The sequence below is a fragment of the Protopterus annectens genome, chromosome 9.part0 (assembly GCF_019279795.1).
Source record: "Protopterus annectens isolate FY-2018-M chromosome 9.part0, PAN1.0, whole genome shotgun sequence".
Classification (NCBI taxonomy): Eukaryota; Metazoa; Chordata; order Ceratodontiformes; family Protopteridae; genus Protopterus; species Protopterus annectens.
Window position 1 is genome coordinate 1,526,393,878 of NC_056743.1, and position 25,933 is coordinate 1,526,419,810.

General features: G+C 42.8%; 1 protein-coding gene across 3 annotated transcripts in view; it reads right to left on the reverse strand.

The window, feature by feature from the left end:
- PPP1R10 (protein phosphatase 1 regulatory subunit 10) overlaps positions 1 to 25,933 on the reverse strand; it is a 357,506-nt gene that overhangs the window by 147,128 nt on the left and 184,445 nt on the right. For 2 of the 3 annotated variants that reach the window (XM_044084477.1, XM_044084478.1), the window contains 4 exons: positions 23,297 to 23,402; positions 21,958 to 22,070; positions 17,727 to 17,827; positions 8,890 to 9,070 (listed from right to left, as the gene is read on the reverse strand). In XM_044084477.1, the coding sequence (XP_043940412.1) occupies positions 8,890 to 9,070; positions 17,727 to 17,827; positions 21,958 to 22,070; positions 23,297 to 23,402 (501 nt within the window). The remainder of the gene's footprint in view (positions 1 to 8,889; positions 9,071 to 17,726; positions 17,828 to 21,957; positions 22,071 to 23,296; positions 23,403 to 25,933) is intronic. The other variant, XM_044084479.1, reaches the window with a different exon arrangement.

A 25,933-nucleotide genomic window follows, 5' to 3' on the forward strand; every position in this document is an offset into this window, starting at 1 on the left:
TTTCGAAGTCAGAGATTTTACTGTAATGCTTTTCTTCATTTTCATTTCATTGGAAATATCCCAAGATGTGTATTTTTCCCCCAATGAGGTGATGTTTTCAAAGCATGCCATCTATCTGCTCCTGTTCCGGCCCCTTTGTCAAATGTTAGAACTCAATGTGGCCCACGAATCAAAAAGTTTGCCCACCCCTGGATTAGAGGAATGTAATAACCTCTGGAAATTATACTCTGCACCCACTGATCATTTGTAATAGAATGCCAGGCAGCTTGGTGCAAAGAAAAACGAGCCCAGACTGCTTCCAGAAAGCAACCGCGCAGCGCTTCAGGAGCGCTGATAAGGTCGTCCAGAGAAAAAAATCCCTGGAGTCCTGATTTTGGGGACCCCCCCCTGCCCCTAAAGGGGTGTCCTTCCATTATTGGAACCTCCTCTGCCTCTGGGGGAATCCTCACCACATGCACTACGTAAAGGGCCTTGAGATTTTTTTGTGCCATATCTTTTTACTCCTCTGGTTCCTGGAAAAACAGTGCTGAGGTTTGGAAAAATGTATGCCAACGGCAGACAAGGTTTTTCCATCCTGCTCGCACCTGGCTAATGTGTCCTTCACTTTAGAACTGAACAAAGTTAATGGTTCGATAGGGGCATTCAAGAAGAAAGACTTGAAGGAGTCCGCAAAGTCACAAATGCGCATCTTGGCATGGCGTCTCATAACTACAGCTGCACCCACAGCCCTAGCCACCCCTTCAGTTGCGTGGGACAGCAACCTCATGGATGAGTTGGAGATAGACTCTAGGGTAGCAAACTGAGAAGCAACTTTATCGCGTGCCCCGTCAGAAACTTGACCTGTGAAGGCTCCAGAGAGTTCAGAGATGACATCTCTTTGGAGCCTCGTAAAATGTGCCAAATAATTCAGAGACCTGACAGCAAAGGTCGCGGAAGCAAAAACTCACTTCCCTTATCTGTCCACCGTCCGGGATTCTCTGTTGGGTGGATGGACAGTAGAACTTTCCTCCACAACGTCCCTTTTTTGTGGCAGCCGCCATCACCATAGTGTCTGCTGGTAAGCCTCTAGACCAAGGGGCTGTTCTTCTGGAGGGGAAAGTATCTTGTCTGGTCTCCGGGGAATGGCCTCAACGGTATCAGAGCTCTTCCACGCCCACTGCACGATGAGCTGGACTAACTCATCGGTGGGGGGGGGGTCACCCAAGAAGTAGAGGGCCAAGAGCAGAAGGCCTGCAGGAATACAGATTCCTCAGAGGAAGGGTTGGAGGGCTTCTAGTCACCCTCTCTGCCTCAAAATTTTCAGGATGTCTCCAAAGGAGACTATCATCAGGGGGTGACCATGGGGACCCTTCCCCATCATCATAGTCCATACCCTCAGTGAGGGACTCCTCCGAGGAGTCCTCTTACACATCCGTTTTCAAGGCGGTTCTTCAGTGGGAGCTTCTGAAGAAGACTCAGAAAGAAGGTTACCCTGTACAGGGGTTTCCTGAGGCTTGCGCTCTCGGTGTCCTGGGGAGGTGGCCTGTGATAGCTGCAGCTCAAAAGGAATTGGGGGAGGGTCTGACGTAGGAGGAGCACTTCCTGAAGCAAGCACCTCTCCATCACCTGGAAGGCAGGCCCACCAGAAAAGGAATGGGAGCCCGGAACAGAGAAAGACAATCTTGGAACCGGGGTCACACCCTGCTCAGTGTGGCCCGCTCCCAGGAACGGAGCCTCAAGCAAAACCGGGGTGGATGTCAACCCTGGATCTGAAGACGGACCCGATGAAACAACTGGAACTGTACCTGGAGCCGGGGGTTCCACCCCCCAAAGCATGAGACTGAGGAAGGGGTGGTTCCGAAGAAACCCAAATCCAAAGGGGCGTCGGAGCCTCAGAGAAGGTCACTGTCGGCGCAGAGGAGAGGATTCCCCCCAAAGACGTCGGAGCTACGGGCCTCGGAACCCAAGGGTCCAAGAGAGGAGAATACGTGGGAGTCGTGGAAGCAATGGACCCAAAACCCGGAGTGGGATGGGTTTTAGGAAAATTTGTAATCCCTCTGGCTGTCAGGAGCTGATCGAACAGGCACACCACATCCAATTCAGATAGACTCCTGGTGGACCTTACCGACACTCCTGAGGGGGAGTCAGGTCAGTCCAAAAGGGGCTAAAGGCTTGTCCTGAAAACAGATCCAAAGATGGGGAGTACTGGGTCCATGGTGTAGGAAAAGTCGGCACAGAGGATTCCAGTTTTGAAACAGGTAAAAGGGGGATTATCAGTGCCGAGAAAGGGCTCAGAGCCGAGGGAATAGCTGGAGTGGAAGTCATTATCAGCTCTGAAGAAGTGGTCGGTACCGATCTCGGAACGGAGATAGGTGGCGTCGGTGCTGAGGTAATAGTAGGCAATAAGGCTGGAGCCGAAATCACACTTGGAACCATAGCAGTCGGTGCCAAGGGCGGCGCCAATGTGGAAGTCATCGAAATATCTGCAGAGACTACTGGAGCAGAACTCAGAACTGAGGTGGTCGGAGCCGAGGAGGCGATCTTGTGCTCCATGGAAGACTTGTGGGTCTTATGCTTATGAGGCTTGCCTTTATCACCAGCCGGTGAAGAGGGGTCAGAATGAGGATATTTTTTGTACTTTGATGGAGGGGTTGAGACCTCCGATGCAGAAAGAGCCTCAGAAAAAGGTGAAGAAAACAGGCCTTTCAAAATAAGTTTATTTTTTCTTTCATTCAGCGTCCGCTGACTGAAACTGACAACTCTGACAGGGAGGTTTCACAGATAAGTGGGAAACTCTGAGACAATATATACAATCATCATGCAGGTCGCTATTAGAGAGTTTACCATTGCAGGAAGTGCAATACTTAAACCCCAAAGTCCCTTTCTTTTCAGACATACTAAGTATATTGATTCAACAATCCAAAAAAAGAATAGAGAAAAAAAGGAAAAGAGAAAATTATCAACAATGGTATTACGAATACCACAAGGGTAAGGAAGGGCATTTACCAACAATGGTAATAAGAGGATACTCGTGGGCAGAGCTGGTTAAGATAATAAGATATAGAAGAGTTTTAGGAGAAAAACTTTTGAAAAATACAACACTTAGCTGGAAAGCTCAGTGAAACACTGCTATATGGCTGTGCGGCAAACGAGATCTGAGGTAACTGGGAGAAGGGCTTTGTGGGTAGCAGCTTAGAATTTTTGGTGTACGCGAGATTGGTATTAGGCCGACTCGGTTCCGAGGGCTCAGAACCAAACCCATCAGTGATGAATAGGAAGAAGATTAACAACTTCAGATGAATCCTTTCACCCTTGTTCTGGGGATTAGGAAAAAAGGTGGGCAAATGGATGGATTGGTTGAGAGACACACTGAACACCACCTTGGGCATGAAGGATGGGTTAGCTCTGAGGGATACCCTGTCTGCGTGGAAGATGATGAAGGGTTCCCACAGCCATGAGTGCTTGCAGCTCAGAGACTCTTCTGGCTGATGTGATGGCCAGAAGGAAAGCTGTCTTCCAGGAGAGAAATTTTAGCTCTGCAGAAGAAGCTGGTTCGAAAGGGAGCAGGGTGAGCTTTTCCAATATAAAATTAAGGTCCCAAGCTGGTGCCCTTCTAGGTGGCCTCAAGTTGCTAGCCCCTCTTAGGAACAGTTTGATCAAAGGGTGCAAGAAAAAGGGGCTGCTCAGGGGGAAAATGAGCAGAAATAGCTTAAAATAAATAAATGGTTCGGGATTAGGCAATAAGCCAAGCTGCCATATTGAGAGTCTGCAACTGGGGATGCACAAATTCCCCTTTCCTCTGGGTCAGGAGGTTTGGAATCTGAGGAAGATACCATGGGGTGAGCGGGGACAGGCTGTGCAGCAAGGGGTACCAGTGTTGCCGGGGCCAGTCTGGAGCTATAAGAATGGCCCTTGGTTTTTCCTCCCTTATTTTGAGCAGTAGACTGGGGATAAGTGGTAGGGGAGGAAAGGCATAGACCGATAGAGTGACCCAGGGGAAGGACAGGGCATCCACTTTCCAAGCCATGCAGTGATGCTCCTTGGTGCAGAATTTGCTGAGCTGATGGTGTGGGAGGCAAAGAGGTCGACCTTCGGGGTTGCCCATTTCTGAGTTATTAGGATGAAGGTACTTCTGTTGAGTTGCCAGTAGTGTGGGTCCAGAAGATTTCTGCTTAATTGGTCTACCAGAGAGTTTAGACAGACTGGTAGGAATTGTGCTAACAGGTGTAGTTGCATGGCAGAGGCTGTGTGCCAAAGGGTCATGGCCAGCCTGCATAGAGGGTAGGAGTGAATTCCTCCCTGCTTGTTGATGTACCACATCACAGTGGTGTTTGTCTGTTTTGATCAGGAGAGCTCCTGGAGAGAGAAGGGGCTTGAAAGTTATCAAGGCGTGCTGCACAGCCATCATCTCTTTTTGATTGGTGTGCAGAGGGATTTGCTGTGGGCTTCACTGGCCCTGTATGCACCTGCCGTCCAGGTGTGCACCCAAAGCATAGTCTGATGCGTCCGTGGTGAGGGTCTGGGCAGCAGGGTGGAGTGGGCAGAAAAGCATGCCCTTGTTGTGAGAGCATGCTGTTGCCCACCAAAGAAAATCTTTTCTGAGGCAAGGAATTCCCAAGCGTAGTCTGATGCGTCCATGGTGAGGGTCTGGGCAGCGGAGGGTGGGGAGAAAGACATTCCCTTGTTGTGGGAGCATGCAGTTGCCCACCAAAGAAAATCTTTTCTGAGGCAAGGAATTATAAGTAGAAGAGTTTCCAGGTCTCGAGAGTGTTGACACCAAAGGCTCTTTAGGTACCACTGAAGTTTCCTCATATGCAGTCTGGCATATGGAATAAGTAGAATGCAAGATACCATGAACCCCAGAGCTTGCAGGATCTTCTTTCCAGATAGCTGGGGCCTGGTGGCTAGTTGAGAGAAATAGGCTGTCAGGAAAATTTGTTTCTCTGGAGTAACATATGCCATCTGGGATACTGTGTCCAGACTTGCTCCCAGGAAGATTATCCCTTGGGTGGGCACCTGTTTGGATTTCTTTTCATTGATTGTGTAGCCTAGGGAGTTTAGTAGGGTCTTTTACAAAGGCCAGGTGCTTGAGCAGCTTTTCCTGGCTGTCAGCCTGAATAAGGCAGTCATCCAAGTATGGGTAAATTTGAATGTTTGTCTGCAAAAGGCAATGGCCGGAGCCAGACATTTTGTGAAAACTCTGGGAGCCGTAGATAAACCAAACGGAAGCGCAGAGAACTGAAAGTGCTGAGATCCTACCCTGAAGAGGAGACATTTCCTGCATGATTCCCTGATAGGAATGTGGAGGCAGCCCTCTTTTAGATCTAGGGTGGCTAGTCAAGTGTCCCTGAAGAGCATGGGTAGCAGCTGCCGGAGGGTGAGCATTCTAAATTTTGGGATCACCACGAAGGTGTTTAGAATGGATGGATCGAGAATGGGGCACCAGGTGCCCTCTATTCTGGGCACCAGAAAAAGTCTGGAGTAGAAACCTTGGCCTGCAGGAATGTGCTCTACTGCCTTTATAGAGAGCAGGGAAAGGATTTGCTTTGGAGCCTCTGCCCACTGATTTGGTGATAGATCTGGGAATCTTTTTGGGGTTGAAGGGTGTGGAAGGAAAATTTGTATCCCTGAGACACAATGTTCAGAACCCAGTGGTCCTTGGTAATGGTAGCCCAGGTGCTTGAGTGAAAGGAGAGTTTTCCTCCTAGGGGTAAGTGAATGTGGGGAGAGGGAGGGGGCATAGGAGGTGAGTCATTATGAGTTCTTACCATAAGGGAGTGGCTTAAAACTCCCTGGTTTTGTAGTAGAGGCAGTCCACTGCTTAGACCTCTGCATTCCCTGGGGCTGCTGTCTGGGGAGTCTGTTTCCACGGGGCCTAGGCTGGGCCGATTTACTGGGAGCAGGAAAGGACCAGTGTTTGGAGGGACAATGCCTGCTGAAACTAGGGGGCAGGACCTGCAAGAAATCCTTAACTGTTTGCATAGATTTTGCTTTTTCTTCCATCTTTTTTAAGACCTCTTCTTCCTTAGTGCCAAATAAGTTATCTTTGTGCAAGGGGGCATCCAGCAATTTAGAGTTGACGTGGTTTGGCAGGGGCTGTGCCTTAAGCCATGCATGCCTTCTAATGACAGATCCAGTGACTGCTGCCCTGCAAGAAGCTTCTACGGCATCAGAACCACAGTGTGACGTGTGTTTAGTTACTTGACTTGCAGAATGCATTAACTCGTGTAACTCTTTAGATTCTGCCCAAGCAGGAAAGGAAGACAGTTTTTGTTTAAAGGAGTTCCAAGGTATGTTGCTGAAATTTCAGCATATGGAACTGATAATTTAGTGCCCTAATAGCAAGAGTAGCAGAGGTGTATACTTTTTTTACCCCATCTGTCCAATGCTTGGGAATCCCTGTCTGTGGGGGTGGGATTCTTAGCAGAGGTTGCTTTAATCCTTTTTGGCCGTTGAGAAATGACCTCAGGGTCAGTCGTAGGATTTTTAAAAAGATATTTGTGTGGGTCAGGGACTCTATAGTACCTGTCTGGTTTTCTGAGAGCAAGAAGAAGGGCATCAGGAGTCAAGCTGGATTCGAGGAAAACATCCTCCACAACATCCAGGACTGGGAGGATGGCCAAGGGTCTTTTTGTTGTGGAAGATCTAGGAATTCCCTGAGTCTCATTTTAGACTGAGGGTAGTCCTGACTCTCCCATTGAAAATGCTCCCTTAAAGTATGCAAGGTTTCCCCAAATGAAAAATCCTCTGGGGAGAGGCTGAAGGAATGGAATCCTCTGCATCAGAATCCTCATAAGTGGAGAGGGGTTGCATGCCTTCGTATTCAGAAGCATCAGATTCATGTGACTCTTGTTCAGACAAAACTACACGGGACACATCTTTTTTCCATTTGGAGGGAGAAGCTTGGTTTATTCCTCCATTTTAAGCATTTGAGACTGAGGCAAGGTAGCAGGCGCCCGAGAGTAGGTTGTCAGTTTCTTGGGTGTGATTCGTACCCTGGGCCTAAGAAACTATCATTTTAGAAAGAACGGTAGTCGCGAAAGAAGACATCAATTTGTGTAGAGATTCGGTAGTGCGAAAGACTTCCTCTGAAGCCAGTGCCTGCTCAGCTGCTCTGGACCCATCCAAGGTAGAAACGACTGCAGGATCCTTACTCGAAAAGTTTTGCGGCATACCGGACTCCGAAAGGGTTTCGGCAGCGGTCTGCAAATCAACGGAAGTGGGCATCAGGGGCTGCGAAAGCACCTCACTGAGTACTGGAGAACTGACGACTAGCTTAATGGAAGTGTCGGTAGGTTTGGATCTGTGAGGGCTCTCTGTCTTTATCTTTATGTTTTTTTCAGAAGATCTACTGTCGGATGGCTTACCGAAGCCATATCGGAATTCGAGGACTGTAAGTGAAAATATCTAGCGACATTAAGGGCCGAACGACGGATAGTTCTGATGTTGAACAAAGCACAGAAGTGACAACGGGGGACGTCGTGGTCTGGGCCTAAGCAAGTGACGCAGTAAGAGTGGAAGCCTCAATGTGGTATTTGCTTTCCACAGGCAAGACAATTAACTTTTTCTGACATCGGTTAGTGCAAGAAAAAAGGATCCCTAACGGGGAGATTTCAACTTCAATTCGGTAGATGAAAACTCAGGTAGCGGTCGACTGGCACTCGTGCGAACTGCTTCTGCTTCGGGCTCCATGGCAAGAAAGACTGATGTAATGGTGTCGGCTGCCTTACTTTATACTACTAACGACCTGACGTCAGTCCTCAAGCGACAGCAACCGACGCAGAAATACTAAGTTTTTGGTATTAGGGCTGGCCGAGGGCTACCCTGGTAGGGATAACCCTAAATGTGATGACTGCAACAGTGAAACACGAAGAACATCCACGGTTGTTTCGACTAAAGGCAGCATTGCTCTGTTATTGGGGTTTGTGCCTGAAAATAGATGCAAAATTTTCTGGCTCAACAAAAGTCTTTTTACAGAAAATGTAGTGCTTGCAGGTCACAACTTAGTGATCTTTGCCCTAACAAAAACAGTGCTTTAGAGGAAGTAATCTTGAGGAAAAGTGTTACAGCGACACTTGCTGGAAAATAGGCATCACTCAAAAATGTAAACATCAAAAGACAGTAACTTTGTCAATAGCAGAACATGTGTGTTTGTGTGTGGGGGGGGGGGCAGAAGCCCACAGAAGGGTGTACTTACTGCTCTTAGAATGAATCTGAAAAGAATCTATGGACTTCTGTGAACCAAGCTACCACAACATGCTTTGTACGGTTGCTTCGTAGGGTGAAAGAGATGAAATGGCTCAGGCTGCTCTCCCCTTTTACAGTTAAGCATATGGCTGATTTCCTTAGATTGGCGAAGAAACCTGCTGCACTTCAGTGATGTCTGACCACCCCAGATGTCTTTCCACAACAGAGGACCATACGACCATAAGTCCAATGTTTAAAGAACTCTACTGCAGCAGTTGCCCATTTTACATCTGTACCTTCAGAGTTGTATCCATAGATGCCAATGGAGCAAGTCCTTGAACCCTTGGCAAATGCTAAGAAACATCAGTATGAATCATGGCCAGTTGCTTCAGGAGTGGCAGGTAATAAAAGGTCAAATACAGTTAAATTTACATCTCTTCCATGAAAAGCAAGACTTACAGCTTAGCAAGCAACTGCTAATACTTGATGATGATCTGGAAGTTCATACTGCAATGCAGAGAAAAAAAATCTAACTCTGAAGGGAAATTGGCAGCTTATTGCCCACATTCTACTTAGCCAAACACACAAGAATAAGCACCTATCCAGAACAGAAAAGCCATCAAGTAAACAGTAGTCACAGAGTCATCATTATAGCAAAGCTACTATAACACCAAAACTCAACAAATTCCAAATTTTTACCACTAAGAGAGGGAATTGGCTCACCCATTTCCATTGGTTCAGGAACTTCAACTGCTGGTACTGGAGTTCCTGGCCTTTCAACCTCCATTAGCTCAGGTGCCATCACTGCAACTGCTGGCACTGGCGGTTGAGGTGCTGGTGCAGCCTCTGGTGAAGGAGGCTTGACTGAGCTAGCATCTGCAGTTTTAGATTCAAATGGACTTTGCTAAGGGAGAAAAAGAGACGGAACAATTTAATGATTTGCTGACATAATAACCAGACTGGTTACATGACTAAATGCATACAACGTATACTCAAAAATGTCAGACTATTACATGAGGCAGAGAAAAATCACATCTAAGCATATATGCAACTGGATGAACACTCTCCTAAAGGCAACTAAATATACACACATATACCCCTCCATAGCTTATGTATAATGACATAAGAATTCATTGAGTTGGGTTCCATTGACTGCTGAATTGATTATAATCCGGCAAAACCAGGCACCCTCAGTGAAAGGTGTTAACATAGGTACAGCAACAGGGATGCGTGCGTGTATGTGTGTCGGGGGGGTGCAAGTCCAGCTGATTAAACCCAGCTCAAAAGTGTGCTCGCGCGCACACACACCTTTTTGATAATTACACCACTTGCCACAGCAGTACATGCATACAAATATTTAAAGCACGGGCATTAATGCCCTTCAAGACTGCCAATATATTAAAACACTTGCTCCAGTAAGTGTCCAGGCGGTTCTTAAAAATAACTAGCACTTGCTTTAATGTAATTTGGTAGTCTGTTTGACATATCAGCTGCTCTCTCGGAGAATCAATTAGCACACTTCTCATTCTTATAGAATAGGTTGTCTGACTATTCTCTAGTACTTTTTGATAACCCCAAACATTCCCAGAGATAGTTGTCTATAAATACCCAATATACCTGTATAAGACGTCCTCTTAGATATTTATAAGAGACACTGTACAAGTTCAGATATTTTAGCCTTTCATGATAAATTTTCACATCCATGGATGCCCTTGGTATATTTCCACTGTACTCTTACCAGTTTACTCGTGCTTGTTTTCTTATACGGTTTCCGTATTGTTACTCCATACTCAAGTTTGGGTTTAATGTAAACTAACAAACATTTATGTTATTTCTAATTTCCTAGACTTTATTAATCAGTTTTATACAACCTATAGTTCTATAACTATCATTAACCAATTGGTTGATATAATTAGAAATACTCAAAGCTGGATCTACCCAGATCCTTTAAATGAATAGTACAGCTGTGTACACTTACCATAAATGTAGATGTTCGAGTGTATTCACTGCTACAGTCATCACATTTGGGTTATCTGCTTGCAGTAGCCCTCAGCCAGCCTGATTAACAAAGTCTTGGGTCCTGCGTCGGTTGCGGTCTCTTCTTCTGTGACGTCAGGAAGTCAGGGGTATAAAACATGCAGCCGACGCCATTACATCAGATTTTCTTGCCCCAGATGTCAGGTGCCCCCTTAATGGGAAGCAATAAAATATATATACATATATACAAGGTTATGCCTCCAATAAAAAAGCAAATACACCAAAAAGCTTTTAAGCATAGTAAAGGAGAGTAGAGGTATAGCCAAAAAAAAAAGTCAGGGGGCTGGACGGAGGGTAACCAGGACTGCAACAGTGAATACACTCAAACATCTACATTTATGGTACGTGTACACAACTGTACTATGTTCTTCGTGTTTCACTGTTGCAGTCATCACATTTGGGTAGATTCCCAAAACTAAGGATGGGAGGAGGAATTTATATAGCATTAGGACCAGCTATAAGGCCCTGCAAGACTGCAGTGGCAAAGCCAGCTCTGGATTTAGAGAAAATTGGCAAATGGTAATGCTTGGTGAAAGTATGTACAGAACTCCAGGTAGCACCTTCTAGGATGTCCCTGGTAGGGACACCTCTTGAGAAAGGCTGTAGAGGTAGATGCAGCCCTGGTTGAATGGGGTCTGATCCCCTTTGGGATAGGTTTTCTATGGTGCTTATAGCAGAAATTAATGCAATGGCCTATACATTTAGAAATGGTTTGCTTTGAAATAGCCTTCCCCTCTGCCCCCGCAGCAAATGCCACCAGCAGTTGTTCAGATTTCCTTTGAGGTTTAGTCCTGTCCAAGTAAAATCTAAGTTGTCTGTGCACATCTAAGGAGTGTAGTATCCGTTCCCCTTTGTTCTGTGGATTAGGAAAGAAGGTTGGCAAATGAATGGACTGATTAAGAGCCACACTGGATACCACCTTGGGCGTGAAGGAGGGATTGGTTCAGAGGGACACCCTGTCCACATAAAAGATGATGAAAGGCTCTACTGCCATAAGGGCCTGTAATTTGGATACCCTTCTTGCTGAAGTGATTGCTAAAAGGAAGGCTGTCTTCCAAGAAAGGAATTTTTAACCTGCACTAGTAGCTGGCTCAAAAGGAGGAAGAGTGAGTTTCTCCATTACAAACTTAAGGTCCCAGGTTGGAGTTGGGGCTCACCTGGGTGGTCTTAAATTTTTGGACCCTCTGAGGAACTGCTTGAGCAGTGGATGAGAGAAGAGGGGAGGTTCTGTGTTATAATGAGCTGAAATGGCTGAGGCGTGACTTTTAGAAAAAGGAACTTCCTCCTGGAAAGCGAACAACCACATACCACCAATAAGTGCACCAGCCTCTCTTCTTAAAAGGCAGAATTTATTCCAATGAATTTTGATGGAAGAAAAAGAAAGGCCCTTGTGAAGCATCTCAGTTAAGTATTGTAGAATCTGAGGTAAGTTGGGTGCTGCTGTGCTCACCCCTTGAGACTGGTTCCAGGCACAGGATCTTTTCCATTTTTCAGCATAAGATTTTCTAGTACTGAGCCTCCTTACCTCTAAAACGATATCCATCACTGGTTTACTGAGGGATGGTAAAGGAGAGATTAGGTAATTAGCCAGGCTGCTAGGTTCAGGGTTTGAAGCTGATGGTGCCAAATCTGGTTCTCCTGCTGAGACAACAGGGTAGGGGTCTGAGGCAGGTGCCATGGGGCCAACAGTGACACAATGCGCAAGAGGGGGTACCAGTGTTGGCGTGGCCGGTCTGGTGCAATCAATATCGTCATTGGTTTGTCCTGCCTGATCTTTAGTAGCACGTTGGAGAGGAGAGGCATAGGAGGAAAGGTAAAAAATGATAGGTTTTTCCAGCTGAAGGACAGAGCATCCACTTTCCAAGCTTGTTTGCGGGGAGTCCTTGTGCAAAATTTGTGTAATTGGTAGTTCTGGGGGGAGGCACACAGGTCTATAACTGAGCTCCCCCATTTGTTTGTCAACATGTTGAAAGTTTTTGGTTCCAGTTTCCACTTGTGTGAGTTCATGAGGTTTCTGCTTAGTCCGTCTACCAGTGTATTTAGTTTTCCTGGCAGGAATTGAGCTTGTAGATGCACCTGGTAGCTCAAGGCTGTGTTCCACAGTGCCATGGCTAGTCTGCAGAGGGGGTAAGAATGGGTACCCCTCCTGCTTGTTTATGTACCACGTAACAGTGGTGCTGTCCGTCTTTACCATTAATTGTCCTGGAAGAATGTGGTCCTTGAAGACTGTCAGAGCATTCTGTACAGCTAACATTTCTTTTTGATTGATATGCAGGTGCATTTGACTTGGGTTTCATTTGCCCTGAATGCACTTCCCTGCCAGGTGAGCCCCCCCCATGCTTAGTCTGATGTGCCTATTGTTAGGTTAGGGCGGCAGGGGGTAGAGTGAATGGTAGTCCCTTGTTTTGGTGGCAGGCCTTTGCCCACCAAAGTAACTCTAACCGTAGGCAAGGTATGATAGGAAACATTGCTACTAGATCCTGAGAATGTTGACACCATAGGCTTTTTAGATAACATTGTAGTTTCCTCATATGCAGTTTTGCATAAAGGAATTCAAAGAATGCAGGAGGCCATGAACCCCAAGGCTTGCAGTATTTGCCTTGCAGATAGCAGGGTTTTTGTGGCCACAAGTTTGAAGTAGGTTGTCAAATGAATTTGTTTCTCTGGCATGAGGAAAGCCATTTGGGAAGTTGTATTCAAGCTTGCTCCCAGGAATATAATTTGTTGACAGGGTACCAGGTGTGATTTCTTTTTGTTTACGGTATACCCCAGACAAGTTAGCACCCTTTGTACAAAAGCCAGATGATTCAAAAGTATGTCCTGGCTTTCTGCCTGAATTAGACAATCGTCCAGGTATGGGTATATTTGAATATTTCTTTGCCTGCAAAATGCAATGACTGGAGCTAGGCACTTTGTGAATACCCTGAGCGCAGTAGATAGGCCAAAGGGCAGTTCAAAGAACTGATAGTGCATGTAGCCTGCTTTGAAGCGTAAGTATCTTCTGCAAGATTCCCTGATTGGGATGTGCAAGTATGCTTCCTTTAACTCGAGTGTTGCCAACTCAGCATCTTTGCCTGGCATAGGAAGCAACTGGTGAAGAGTTAGCATCTTGAATTTTGGAATCACCAAAAAGGTGTTTAAAGTAGACCGGTCCAGGATAGGACGCCATGAATTGTCTTTTCTGGGTACCAGGAAAAGTCTCGAGTAGAAACCTTGTCCCTTTTCCTCTTCTGGTACAGTTTGAATAGCCTTTATGCTTAAGAGAGAGAGTACTTGGGTAGATCTGGCCAACCGTTTGGGGGTGGTAACGTGTGGAAGTGAAATCGGTATCCTTGGGAAACTATATTTAAAATCCATTTGTCCTGGGTAATGAGTTCCCAGTTTTTTTGCATGTAGAGCAATCTTCCCCCACAAAGGGGCAGTCAGTGGAGAAGTGCTTGGAAGTTTTAAAGTCATTGAGACAGCTTACCATAGGGTGGAGTTTTACTACTCCCACATTTGGAAGTGGGGGCCCCCCACTGCTTAGTCCTGTGCACACCCTGGGACTGAAGCCTGGGTGTTCTGCTGGATCTGGGTTTGGTCTGAGAAAGCCTGGAAGAGGCAGGAAAGGACCAATTCTTAATGGGCCAATGCTTACTAAATCTTGGAGGTTGTACTTGTAAGAAATCTTTAACAGTTTGCATAGATTTAGCTTCTCCTTCCATCTTTTTAAGAACTTCTTCTGCCTTGTTGCCAAACAGGCGGTCCTGATTTAAGGGAGCATCCAGTAATTTAGCTTTAACATGATCTGGCAAGGATTGCTCCTTAAGCCAAGCATGCCTTCTAAGTACAGACCCAGTGACAGCAGCCCTGCAAGATGCCTCTAGTGAATCAAAACCACATTGCAAGGTATGTTTTCCAACCTATTCAGCAGAATGCATTAAATCCTATAAATCTTTATTTTCAGCACAATCAGGAATCAACATCCTTTTCTGTTTAATCAATCCAATAATATGCTGCTGATACTTTAACATATGAAACTGGCAGTTTAAGGCCCTGATGGCCAAGGCTGCAGAAGTGAATACCTTCTTAAACCATCTATCCAGCGCCCTGGAGTGTCTATCAGAGGGGGTAGGATTTTTGGCAGTAGTAGATTTAATGCCCTTGGGTCCCTGTGAAATGGTCTCAGGATCCGCAGTAAGATTTTTGAAAAGGAACTTGTGAGAGTCAGGAACCCTGTAATATCTATCAGGTTTTCTGGGAGCAGGAGGTAGAGAGACAGGAGGCCAAGCTAGATTCTGAAAAGACATCAACAATGTCTAGTACAGGAGGGATTGCTAAAGGCCTGTGCTGGTGCAGAAGTAAGAAATCCCTAAGCCTCTTTTTAGAATCAGAGAAATCCTGACTTTCCCAACGAAAATGCTCCCTAAGAGTATGCAAGGTTTCACCAAAAGAGAAATCCTCTGGGGGGGTGGGGGGAATAGAATCCTCAGCATCAGAATCCTCATAGGTATATAAGAGTAAATCATGGTCATCAAAGGAAACAGAAATTTCAGAATCCTGGTCAGAAGTATCATAAGCAAATTCAGTCCTAGGTCTCTTAGAGGGGAAGGTTAGCTTCCCCTGATTAAAATAATAAGGTCTTCAGCCATTCTTATCATTTGTTTTTTAGGCATAGAGGCCTGACCATGCGTTCTGGGTGTTGGTTTTCTAGGCATAGTTCGAGATTTAGGCCTTGAAGAAGAAGATGTCATTGGTTTGATACGCAAGTCAGTAAGCCTGAATACACCCTCATAAGCCGGTACCTGCACAGGGGCTCTGCACCCATCCAAGGTACAGACATCTGCAGGCTCTACAGTTGAAGCATCTCGCGGCATACTGGACTCCGAATGGGTCTCAGTACAGGCCTGCGAATCTTAAGTAGCAGGTATCAGGGGCTGTGAAAGCGCCTCACTGAGCACCGGCGAACTGGGGACTGGCTTAGGAGAAGCATCGTTGGCAGCTTTGGACCTAGGCGGCCTGTCTCTGTCTTTATCTTTGCATTTTTTCAGAATGTCGGTAGTCGGATGGCTTACCGAAAACATATCTGGATAATTGAACCGAGCACCAAAATATTTAGAAGCAAAAATATGCCGAAGACGGATAGTTCGTTGTTTAAATAAGGCACAAAACCAATAGCAAGGTACGTTGTGGTCAGGGCCTAGGCAAGGAATACAGTACGAATGAAAATCTTTATGAGGTATTTGCTTTCCGCAAGAAGTGCAATTATTTACTTTTACTGACATCGGTTTAGAGCAAGAAACAGTTTCCCCAACGGGGTACTTAATTTTTAGTTGAAGACTTCGGTTCTGAAACTCGAAAATGAAAATTTCAGGAGTCGGCTGACTGGCACTTGTGAACTGCTTCTGCTTCGGGCACCGCACAGCAAGAAAGACTGATGTAATGGCATCGGCTGCGTGTTTTATACCCCTGACTACCTGACATCAAGGAAGAAGAGAGAGCAACCGACGCAGGACCCAAGACTTTATTAATCAGGCTGACTGAGGGCTACTGCAAGCAGATAACCCAAATGTGGTAACTGCAACAGTGAAACACGAAGAACATCAATCACTGCGTGCTGTATTAAATATTTACCTTTCAGTTTATGTCTCCCAAATCTCATATGCTTAGTTTTTGATGTATTTATCAGCATATTATTCTCCTGTGTCCAAATGGTTACTTTAGTCAAGTTCTTTTGCAGACATGCCTTATCTGTAACACACGTAATGCCTTATCTGTAACACACGTAATAAATTTACCCAATTTCAGGTCATTTGCATATAGACGAAACAACACCTCTGATGAAAAAGTTACGTCTGAAAGATACAGTCTAAACAGGTAAGGACCTAGGACACAGCCCTGTGGGATACCCTGACTGTAACCAAGAATTTCACCTGTCCAGTTGCTGTATGATACTTGCCATATCCTATTTGTAAAGCCATGCAGCTATCCATCTTATAAAGAATACATTGATACCTAGTTATTCTACTTTACCGATCAGTTTTGTGTATGACCCTGTCAAATGCTGAAGTTAAATCTATGCAAATTACATCACAGCACAATTTTTGATTCACAGCTATTATATTGTTATAGAACACCATGTTACAGGTAGTAATGGATCTACTTTCAACATACGCAGGCTGATATATGGTTTCAAGCCACAACAATTCCAATTCTGACAATAAACTTATCCAATATTATTTTCTCCATTATTTTCTCCACAACATGAAAGTAGACTTAAGGGTCTATATGACTCTGGGTTTGTCCTACTCTCCTTTCCCTTAAAGACAGGCTTAATAAGTGCATGTCTTCAGTCTTGAGGAATCTACCCATATTTATATAACCTAGTGAATAATAGATATAATGGTACTGTAAAGTTCTTGCTGAAGTGTTCTTAAGTCATTATTACCAATTCCGTCTCTTCCCTGTGCTTTGTTTGGATCCAGTTTGTGCAGTTCTTTTTTTCAATATAATGTAATTTGATTCTAGTTTCTGCGATTATCTGGATGTCCTGGATGTCACTAGGACAACTTCTCACCCGCTTTGTGGAGCCAAACTATTTTGCATAGGATTTTGTAAATATATCTATAATTTGTTGTGTCTGAGAATAAATTTTATAATCTACACACAGTTTATCAATTTATGTCATTACTACTTCCACATCTTGTGCATTTATAAAAAGATTTCCTATTATGCTCAATATCTTTATATACATTTTCTTTAAATTTTTCTTGCTCTTGTCTCACACTATGCTTAATTTGTTTAGCTTGTTTATTTCAGTTTTCAAAGATGAAGTTCAACCTCTCTTCGATTTCTTACATTTTTGTCTCTCACCATCGGGTATCTTTGTTCATATGGAAATATAACCCCCATGACATTGTTGCCTAGATCCCGATGTTAAACATTTTTTTTTTTGCACTAAAACAACTTCTCTTTGCAATACTTTCCACATTCCATCTGTATTTTTTTTCACTGAACACATACCTTCAGTTAATTTTACATAGTGACTGTTTTACTTCTATGTAATCTGTAACTAATCTTCTGTGCATTGGTTTAGATTTCAGTTTGACAGAACTATCTAGCAACAAATTAACCTTTATAACCCCATGGTCACTGCACATCAATGGTGGTAAAACTTGACTTGAAGTAACAGTAATTTCTTTAGGAACACAAACAATGTCTAGTATGTTCTGTTCCCTGGCAGTTTTTTTTTTTTTTTTTTTACACAATCTGAAGCAACTATTCTTTCTGAACGCATAGTAAATAATTTCTTTACTAATGTTACTGAATCAATAATATTCCAATCTGGCAACCTAATCCCACCATACTACTACTGGTTATGACAACAAATAAGTGCTACAGCCTGATCAGGTCAGAATTAATCTCCATTCTCCCCAGTCTAACTTTTCTAGCTGGCAGAAAAAAAATATCAAATTATCAAATACTTAGAAAGTACTTAATTTACAGGCCTCATGAAATATATGTGCATTTTCAATTAAATGTACCTTGGTCGATGTTGGTGACATGACCTTCTTCTTCTTCTTAAATTTTATGCCAGGTATAGGAGCAGAATTCAAGGCATCCAGGAACCCAGTGCTCTCAATAGCTGGAAAAAAAAAACTGAAAACTAGAATTGGGATGCACTAACAGTCCTCCAAAATATGCAAACAATTAAATGCAAACCTCAAGTTTATAATTACTTGTTTTGCTTGTATACCAAGAGATAACATTACTATTTAATTTCAGCCAAACTGCAAAATGCTGCTGACTAAAGATACCAGGGCATACATTAATGCTGTCTGATTCTCCCTTAACATCAGAACACAAAGTACAAGCCTTGCAGGAGTAAGATAATAAAGGAAAACCATCAGTTAAAACAATGTTCAATGAAAAGCTGTCAAAAAAATAAGCTTTCCTCCTGTACTGTCATCTCAAGTGAATAAGCAGTGTGCACTCATACTTGTGAAGTGCTTAAAACCTAAAGAATCTACAAATGAAATACATAAACATTAAAAATCAATCTACAACCATTACATCAGTATAAATGAAATAAGAAATATACTCCTAAAAACGAATTACAAAATGTATCTACTGTAAGCTTATGAACAAAGGCTCTACATATAGTTCCTCAATCATTATAGCCCAATCAAGAGAGAAGAGTGTCTAGCTCTGAAAGTCTGGTCAGGTGTTTGGACAGCAGCTGCTAGCAAAGCTCCATAAGGTTATGACTGCACATGATGAATAATACCTGGTAACTGCTCATACCTGCTCCTTCAATGGCAATGCTCTCTGTCAAGTACAATCACTGTATCTTTCACCTTAGGTGTTAATTACAACAGATCAACTCCAAAGGAGATGAGGAGGGTTAGAAATGAGAATCTCTGAAGGGCAACTGATACCATGAACAAGCACAGCCTCAGTTTCTGCAGGCCTGACCTTAAGCTGACAATTTTGTATCCAAATGAAAATGCGGTCTAGTCCTGTTAGTTGGTAGAACTGAAAAGAAAGCCCTGAGAAGAGAAGCAAAACTGAACATTATCTTCAAAACAGTGACAATAAATCCCTCTAGCCATGCATGACCAACCTCAATGGCAGCATATACAGTGTGTAGATGGGAAGCCCTGTACAACCACTAACTCCAAAGAAAATTCCCAGGGGGTCATCCCCTGGAAAACAAAAAACTGAGGGGGTAAGACACAAACAACTTGCACAACACTGAACAAGCTGCAACAGGTTTTGAAGATGATCCAGAAGAACCTCATGATCCACAGTATTAAAAGCTCTGTAGACAGCAAGGAAGGTGACAACTGAATTCAACTTTTTTTTCTTTATCTTTTCTCTAGACCAAACCCACCACCATTCATTTGCACCTCTCTACCTGCTGACCAAGTAACCCATTTTTTCCTCAGATCCACAGTTTAGCTAGACAGGTATCAGGATAGGTCAGCAAAAAAGCAGACAACCTTTAAGGCTGGGAGGTTTTGGTCCCTAACACCCTTCCCTGTGACTTAATAATCAAGCTCCTGAGGCAGGGCCTGCAATTCTCAACCAACAGATTCCAGCTGTAGTACTAGGCTGCTAGCAAACTGAACACAGACTGCCAGCTCAGGTGTTGCTCATTGCCTAACTAAAATCACTGTTTGGCATCAGCACTAAAGCTGGACCCTGTTGCTTCCTTCTCCCCTGAGAGCATTAAGATGGCATTGAACATTTACTCCCAACTTCCTCCACTGCCAGGATCACAGTTAAGACCTTTAATTACTTAACACCAAGAAGCCAGCATGACCAAGTACAATGTCTGATCTCTCACTTGTAAGAAAATCACTAAATATCTTAAAAAGTGTCATCTCTCTGCTACATTCTCTTCAAAAGTCAGAAAAAAATTGGTTCAAGACAAAGTAAAATGACACACATTAGACTACAGCTGTTAAGACGATAAAGCTCTGATTTACAAAAGCTGTGCAGCCCAAAAGAATACTGGTAGATAAGAACTACCTCTGTCTGGTACATAGAATAATGCAAGGTTGTCCTCAATCAGATATACCTTATTCTGTATGTACTCCAACCTCTATCCCCTCCTTTGCAACTCAAGAAGCCCCAAATTAACCTAGCATTTCTGGATCATAATAGTGTTGGAAAGTAAAAATTCTGGAGCAACAATATCCATGGACCCAGCAAATGCCACATTACAGATGGCATGATGTTATCTGAATAATCAGTACTATACTTGTCCAGAAACCTGTCAAGTACAGATATTGACAACTCCAGAAACATTTCTGAAATCCACATATCAGACATGTTTAAGATCAGCTGCTTAGGTAAACACTTTACTATTGCACAGAATTCACAAGAGTGGCAAGAAATTTTAAGTGAATCTACTTAAAGGTGTATATGGTTAGGCATCTTATGATCCCAGTTAACTGCTTGCTTAGCTTGGTTCCTGTGTTAACAGAGAAACACCCACCAATAGCTCTTGCTACAGAAAGACTGGAATTAAATTTAATTTCATAAAAATAAGACCACACCTGGAAGCATTCATAGGTTGGTACTAGGCTAACGGCCCTAGGGCCTATTAAAGCCTAGCCATAATAATTCCCTGGCTATTTCTTCCCACAATATTTACTTCCCTGGACCCCTGTCTAGCAGGGCGACATTCTGTACTGGTTTGGGGGGGGGGGGCAACATTAGTGGCTATACAAAATTCTGAACGCCTTCCCCAAAGGTTCCTTGATTACAAAGTCCCTAAATACACCGGTCAAAGCTTCAAGTTGAAAAAAAAGCATTTTTTGTGTAGGAGAAGCCCACCCATGGAGCTTCACCACCTCACACACCACCCTTTCCCCACATCCATATACATGCATAAATATACAATATGTGCACACACACATTACACGTGTGTACATGCACACCTCTCATTCATACATACACACACTCCCAAGCTCCAATCACTGTAGGCACGCAAACCTAAACTGCACTTTCCTATGGGGAACAGCAATTATGGAGTTCAAAAACTGAAATTAATTTTGGAATTCCTCGAATTTATATATCGCGAAGGTAGGGTAAAGTAATAAGTCATTTATGAGTACAACTTTCCTGTTGTGAGATTGTGGACATCAATGTTCCTAAAGGATTACAATGCTGAAAGAAATAGGCACACACAGGATGAAATGCAAATAGTGGGCCCATCCTACCAAATACATACCACTGCCACCTGCAAGATAAGATGTTGTTAGAAATTACAGTATGTAAATGATGCTGCTCCTTTAATGAGCATGAAACTGTCCCCATTTTATATGCATTTCCATTCAATACATAAATACCTTCCTCTTTTTATACACATCTCCAAGTAGGAACTACAACAGATGATGAAGGGCTTCTCATGACTCAAATCAATACACCAAAACAAACACAGAAAAAGCATGGACTATGACTAGTTTGATTAGCAGCTTGGATGTTGGAAATGCCAGATAGGGAGGGTAGGAGTGGGAAACAAGGGTGGGACTGGTAAGGCCAGTAGCTGTTCTTATCAAAGGCAATTTGAAGCTTGCAAGCAATACATCTACAGTCAGAGAAATAGGCTTGGCTGACCAAACTGGTGATAGCAGCTCTATTAGCAATTGGTTGGGAGCACTCACATGCAACATAGTACACAATGGGCCCTCATGGTAATGACTTCAGCCACCAGTTATATGGATTAGGGCTTAAGAAAGAGACCCTCAAGGAAGCCTGCATGATGGCCTCAATGATAGTCTTACACCTTTACAGGGATCAAATGACCAAGGGGACTGACGGGCAGCAGGCAAGTGTGGGGGGGTCAAAGTTATCATGTAAACATTCAGTCTGTTGCAGAACAATAGGTGAAGGGGTAAAGAATGTCACATCACCATAGTGCAGTGAATTTCTTTGCTTAATGAGGCAATTTCTCTGAAGTATAGTGTGTCATTCTTAGTTTTCAGACTGCTTTTAAAAATTACTGTGACATTTCTGCAACTTCTGCAGTTCCCATGAAACCAGTAAAGCCACAATGTTTAACAGACTCTCCCTTTAAGGAATCAACAAGAAAAAACTACTGAAATAAATTTACAATCCATAAGATACCAAAGTTCTTTACTACAGTGGTTATATAAATACAAGCAGTACTGCACAATACTTATTGCAGAGAAAGTTGTTCTGTAAACTAAAACCATCTTTCCTCAAAATACTGTTACCACAGGATGTCAGCAGATGCAAACTTACGTTGTGGTGGGATAATCTTCACTTTAATCTCCTTTGCAGCATTTGGAGTAATGTTCAATGGTTTATATTTTTTCTCTGCAGGTGGCACTTCTGGTGGCAGTAGAACAGAGCTGCTTAAAGAGAGAATTGAAACATTAACAAATCAAAATTAGGTCATGTTTTCAGTGAATGTGCTCTGTGTGAAGAACAGATTGCAAAGACATTGCAGATATAGAAAGCCAACTGCTAGTCCAGAGATGTTGAATACAGGAGTACATGCAGTTCTCTGTGCAACACTAACCACAGGGAAAAAAAAGAGCCTAAACAACAGTGTTATTCCCGGCATAGTAACAAAGTATAAGTGTCACTTCCAAGGACATGTCCTGAGTTTGTTTAAAAACCATGGTAAAGGACAAAAAACAAACAAGGCTAAAAAAAAACGCCACAAAAGAAACGAAACTCCAAAGTTTAATAAAACAATAAACGTAAAGCGCTTTTCATCCAGTCAATTGACTGGACTTCTTCAGATAAATTAAGTAAAATCTACACAGCTTTAAATATGGTAGCATCAGTTACCCATATGAAAATCCACCAATAAAATACAAGTAAGGTAAATTCTTAAAACCATACTCTCCAAAATACAACCTTTTTTATAACAAGTATGCTACAACATTCATTATTGTATAATGAATGTTGTAACATACTTGTTATTGTATTTTGGGGAGTATGGTTTTAAGAATTTACCTTACTTGTATTTTAATGAATGTTGTAACATACTTGTTATAAAAAGTTTGTATTTTGGAGAGTATGGTTTTAAGAATTTATCTTACTTGTATTTTATTGGTGGATTTTCACATGAGTAACTGATGCTACAGTATTTAAAGCTGTGTAGATTTTACTTAATTTGTCTGAAGAAGTCCGGTCAATTGACTAGACAAAAAGCACTTTACATTTATTGTTTTATTAAATTTTGGAGTTTCGTTTCTTTTGTGGCGGTTTTTAGCTTTGTTTAAAAACCAACAGGCATTTACAAACTTCATAGGATTTGGACGATTACAATGGTATCTGAAAAGGTCCTAATGCAGAAGGAATCTAGACTCCTTTCAAGAGCTGCATTTTAACCTGATATACACGCCTTGTAAAAATGCAAACATGTAGTATTGCATTTTCCACCTAGTGGATATGGAAAACTAGAACCCATTTTAGCACCTCCTCGTTATTACCTACAGAAAGGCAACTCTATTTTGTTCTGCCATCAGCATTACTAAAGTGCTGTACAGTTTATGACATTTCAAGGTGCTGCTACTATAGTAGAAAACTCAGAAAATGATAGAAATTTATGCAAAAAGGCACATCTTACCTTTGTCTTTTCAGAGGTGCTGGTTTTAGGTTATACTTTTCACTGATTGGAGATGCACTAACATTCTTTTTTGCTGCAGCTGGAACCAGTGGTTCTACCTCCAGCCCTACAACATTAGTGGATAGGAAAAAAAAAATCATAGAAAGCCCCAAACTAAGTCACAGAAGCAAATTACGACAACAAATTCTTGAACTTAATTTACAGATTTGTGCAATACTGGATTAAAAATAAAGCCAATCACCTTAAATGTGCAAATTTTTGCACAGGGACTTTTGCGTTTTCTGGACTGCATTTTTTTCACATGCTCAGACATGGTTTTGTGTAAAAAAATATTTTGAATACATGCTTTAATTCCCCTTACTTTGAGTATCCCAAACTTGATATGAATAAAAGGAGCTTTAATTTAATTCACAACCTTGTAGACTCTCCTCCCACTGCAACACTTGCATGAAAACACCATAGGGCGAGATACATACCCTACATAAATGAGAAGGGCGTACCACTGCTCAGGTATTTCACATCTTATGCAATACCCTACATCTTTAACAACTCCAACAATCAAGACACTCCTAGTTGTAATATATCCATGTCTTGATACATTTATCACTAGTGCAAGATCATACAGGAACAAAATTGAGAGAAGCAAATTAAGACAACTTCCAGGAGTCCTTGGAGTTATTGGATCATGTGTGAAACAAGTCTCATCAAGCAAATTAAAGGAAACGTTATCCAGAAACTGAAAAAAAATATGTTTCACTGAACTTTGATCTTCCATGCAGTATTAACACCTCAACATTACCAAGTATTTTTTTCAATCTGTTACATCCCAAAATTGCTGGAAGGAATCTCCTGATGTGAAGTTTTACCATCTTTTTTCCCCTCATAATACCCTTTGTATCCTGACAATATGAGAAAGACATAATAGTGACGCTTAAAGAACACTAGCTTTATAATAACCGCTGCTTACTGCGTTGCACCCTGTCAACAAACAGCATACTGATGGCAATGAAATGCATTTTGCAATAAACAAGCATGCAACACTAGTGGAAAAATACATCCACCCATCTTCTAAACAGTTTTCCTTGGTGAAAGTCACAGTGAAAACAACTGCAGCAAACTTCTCTATCTTCTACAGAACACTCCAGCTCATGCTGTAGGACTCCCACAAAAGTTACAAGGCCAGAGGAGAGACATAATCCTTCTCAATGTGTCCTTGGTTTGTTGTGGGGCCTCTCCGTAGACTACGCGTAGTACACATCACATCAAAAGTGCTCAGGGCCACCCTTATAAGGTGCCTCACCCATCTAAACAGACTCCTCTCAACCTGAAGTGGCAACCAGAAATCATCCCAGATAGCCAAGCTCATCAGCTCTATTAAAGAAAGTGAGCCCAGCTACTCTAAAAACTTTTATTTCAATCACCTGCATTTCTTGATCTTATCTTTTCAATCACTACACAAAAAACATGACCATAGCAGACAATACTTGACATAGCCTGTGTGGTAAAAAACTTATCATTCGATTTGGTTTTCTCTCCTCACCATCATAGTTCAGTAAAATACTTATCTAACTTGGCTGCTGATGAAACTGCCCAACTTGGCTCATCTCACAGACTCCTACCTTCCCTTTTTCCTGACTTCTATCTTTGGTTTTCTCAAACATGGACTTGTCACTCTAGCCCAAAATGGGTTGATCAAGAGGAAACTCCAGGCTAAAGCCCCACAAGGAGGAGACAGCTGCTTCAATCTGAACAAGACTGTTTCCCCAGTTATCCCAGATAATGCCCAAGATGAAATTTTCACTTGCTTCACAATGAGCATTAAAATGCTCTTCACCCAAACAAAAAGATGGAGTGCCTAACCTGAGGAAAGACTTTGTACTAATGCATGCACCTCTTAAAGGCATTGCCATCTATCACACAAACCAGGAAAGAAAATATAGGAAAAATACTTGATTGAAAAAAACAGCAACAGCAGCAGTTTAAGATAGAGCAGAAACAACTGCCATGAGTAGAACAGCACAATGTTGCCAAAGAAGAATACCAGCTATGGCAGACACACATCTGAAAAGGAAACGTGTTAGTGCATTACAGCCTGTTGTCTGTGAACGTTTCAGATGCCACTCTGACTAAAGGGCTCCTCCCTTCTTCATCTGAAATTATCAACTTAATACAACTGCAAAGAGTGAACAAAACAAAGGGAAAACAGTATTCCATTCCCTAGATGTTTATAAATAGCTAAGGCACAACAACCTGGATAAGACCAAAGATTAGATTACAGAAAGACACATCAGCGGTTTTGTGGCTTTTGCAGATAACTGACTGCACACTTCATAGAAATCACTCTCTAAATGGACCTCATATTTTATTACTTTATGCCGCAAATTCAATGGCCAACAGGTGCCAGGACAGACAGGATCATTCTTTACCACAGTATCATCCCTAAAGGGCCAGTCCTTACTAGTGGCATCCTATCTTATCTAGGTCTTCTCCAAAAAAAAACTGTAAGATGGACACTACATAAGTAACTAGGACAGAATTTGCTGCATCACTCCTTAAATGGATGCTGCCTTCTTCCACAGGAATACCAACCACCCAAAGGACAGTAAAGGAAAACTCTGGGAGTCAACCCCTGAATTC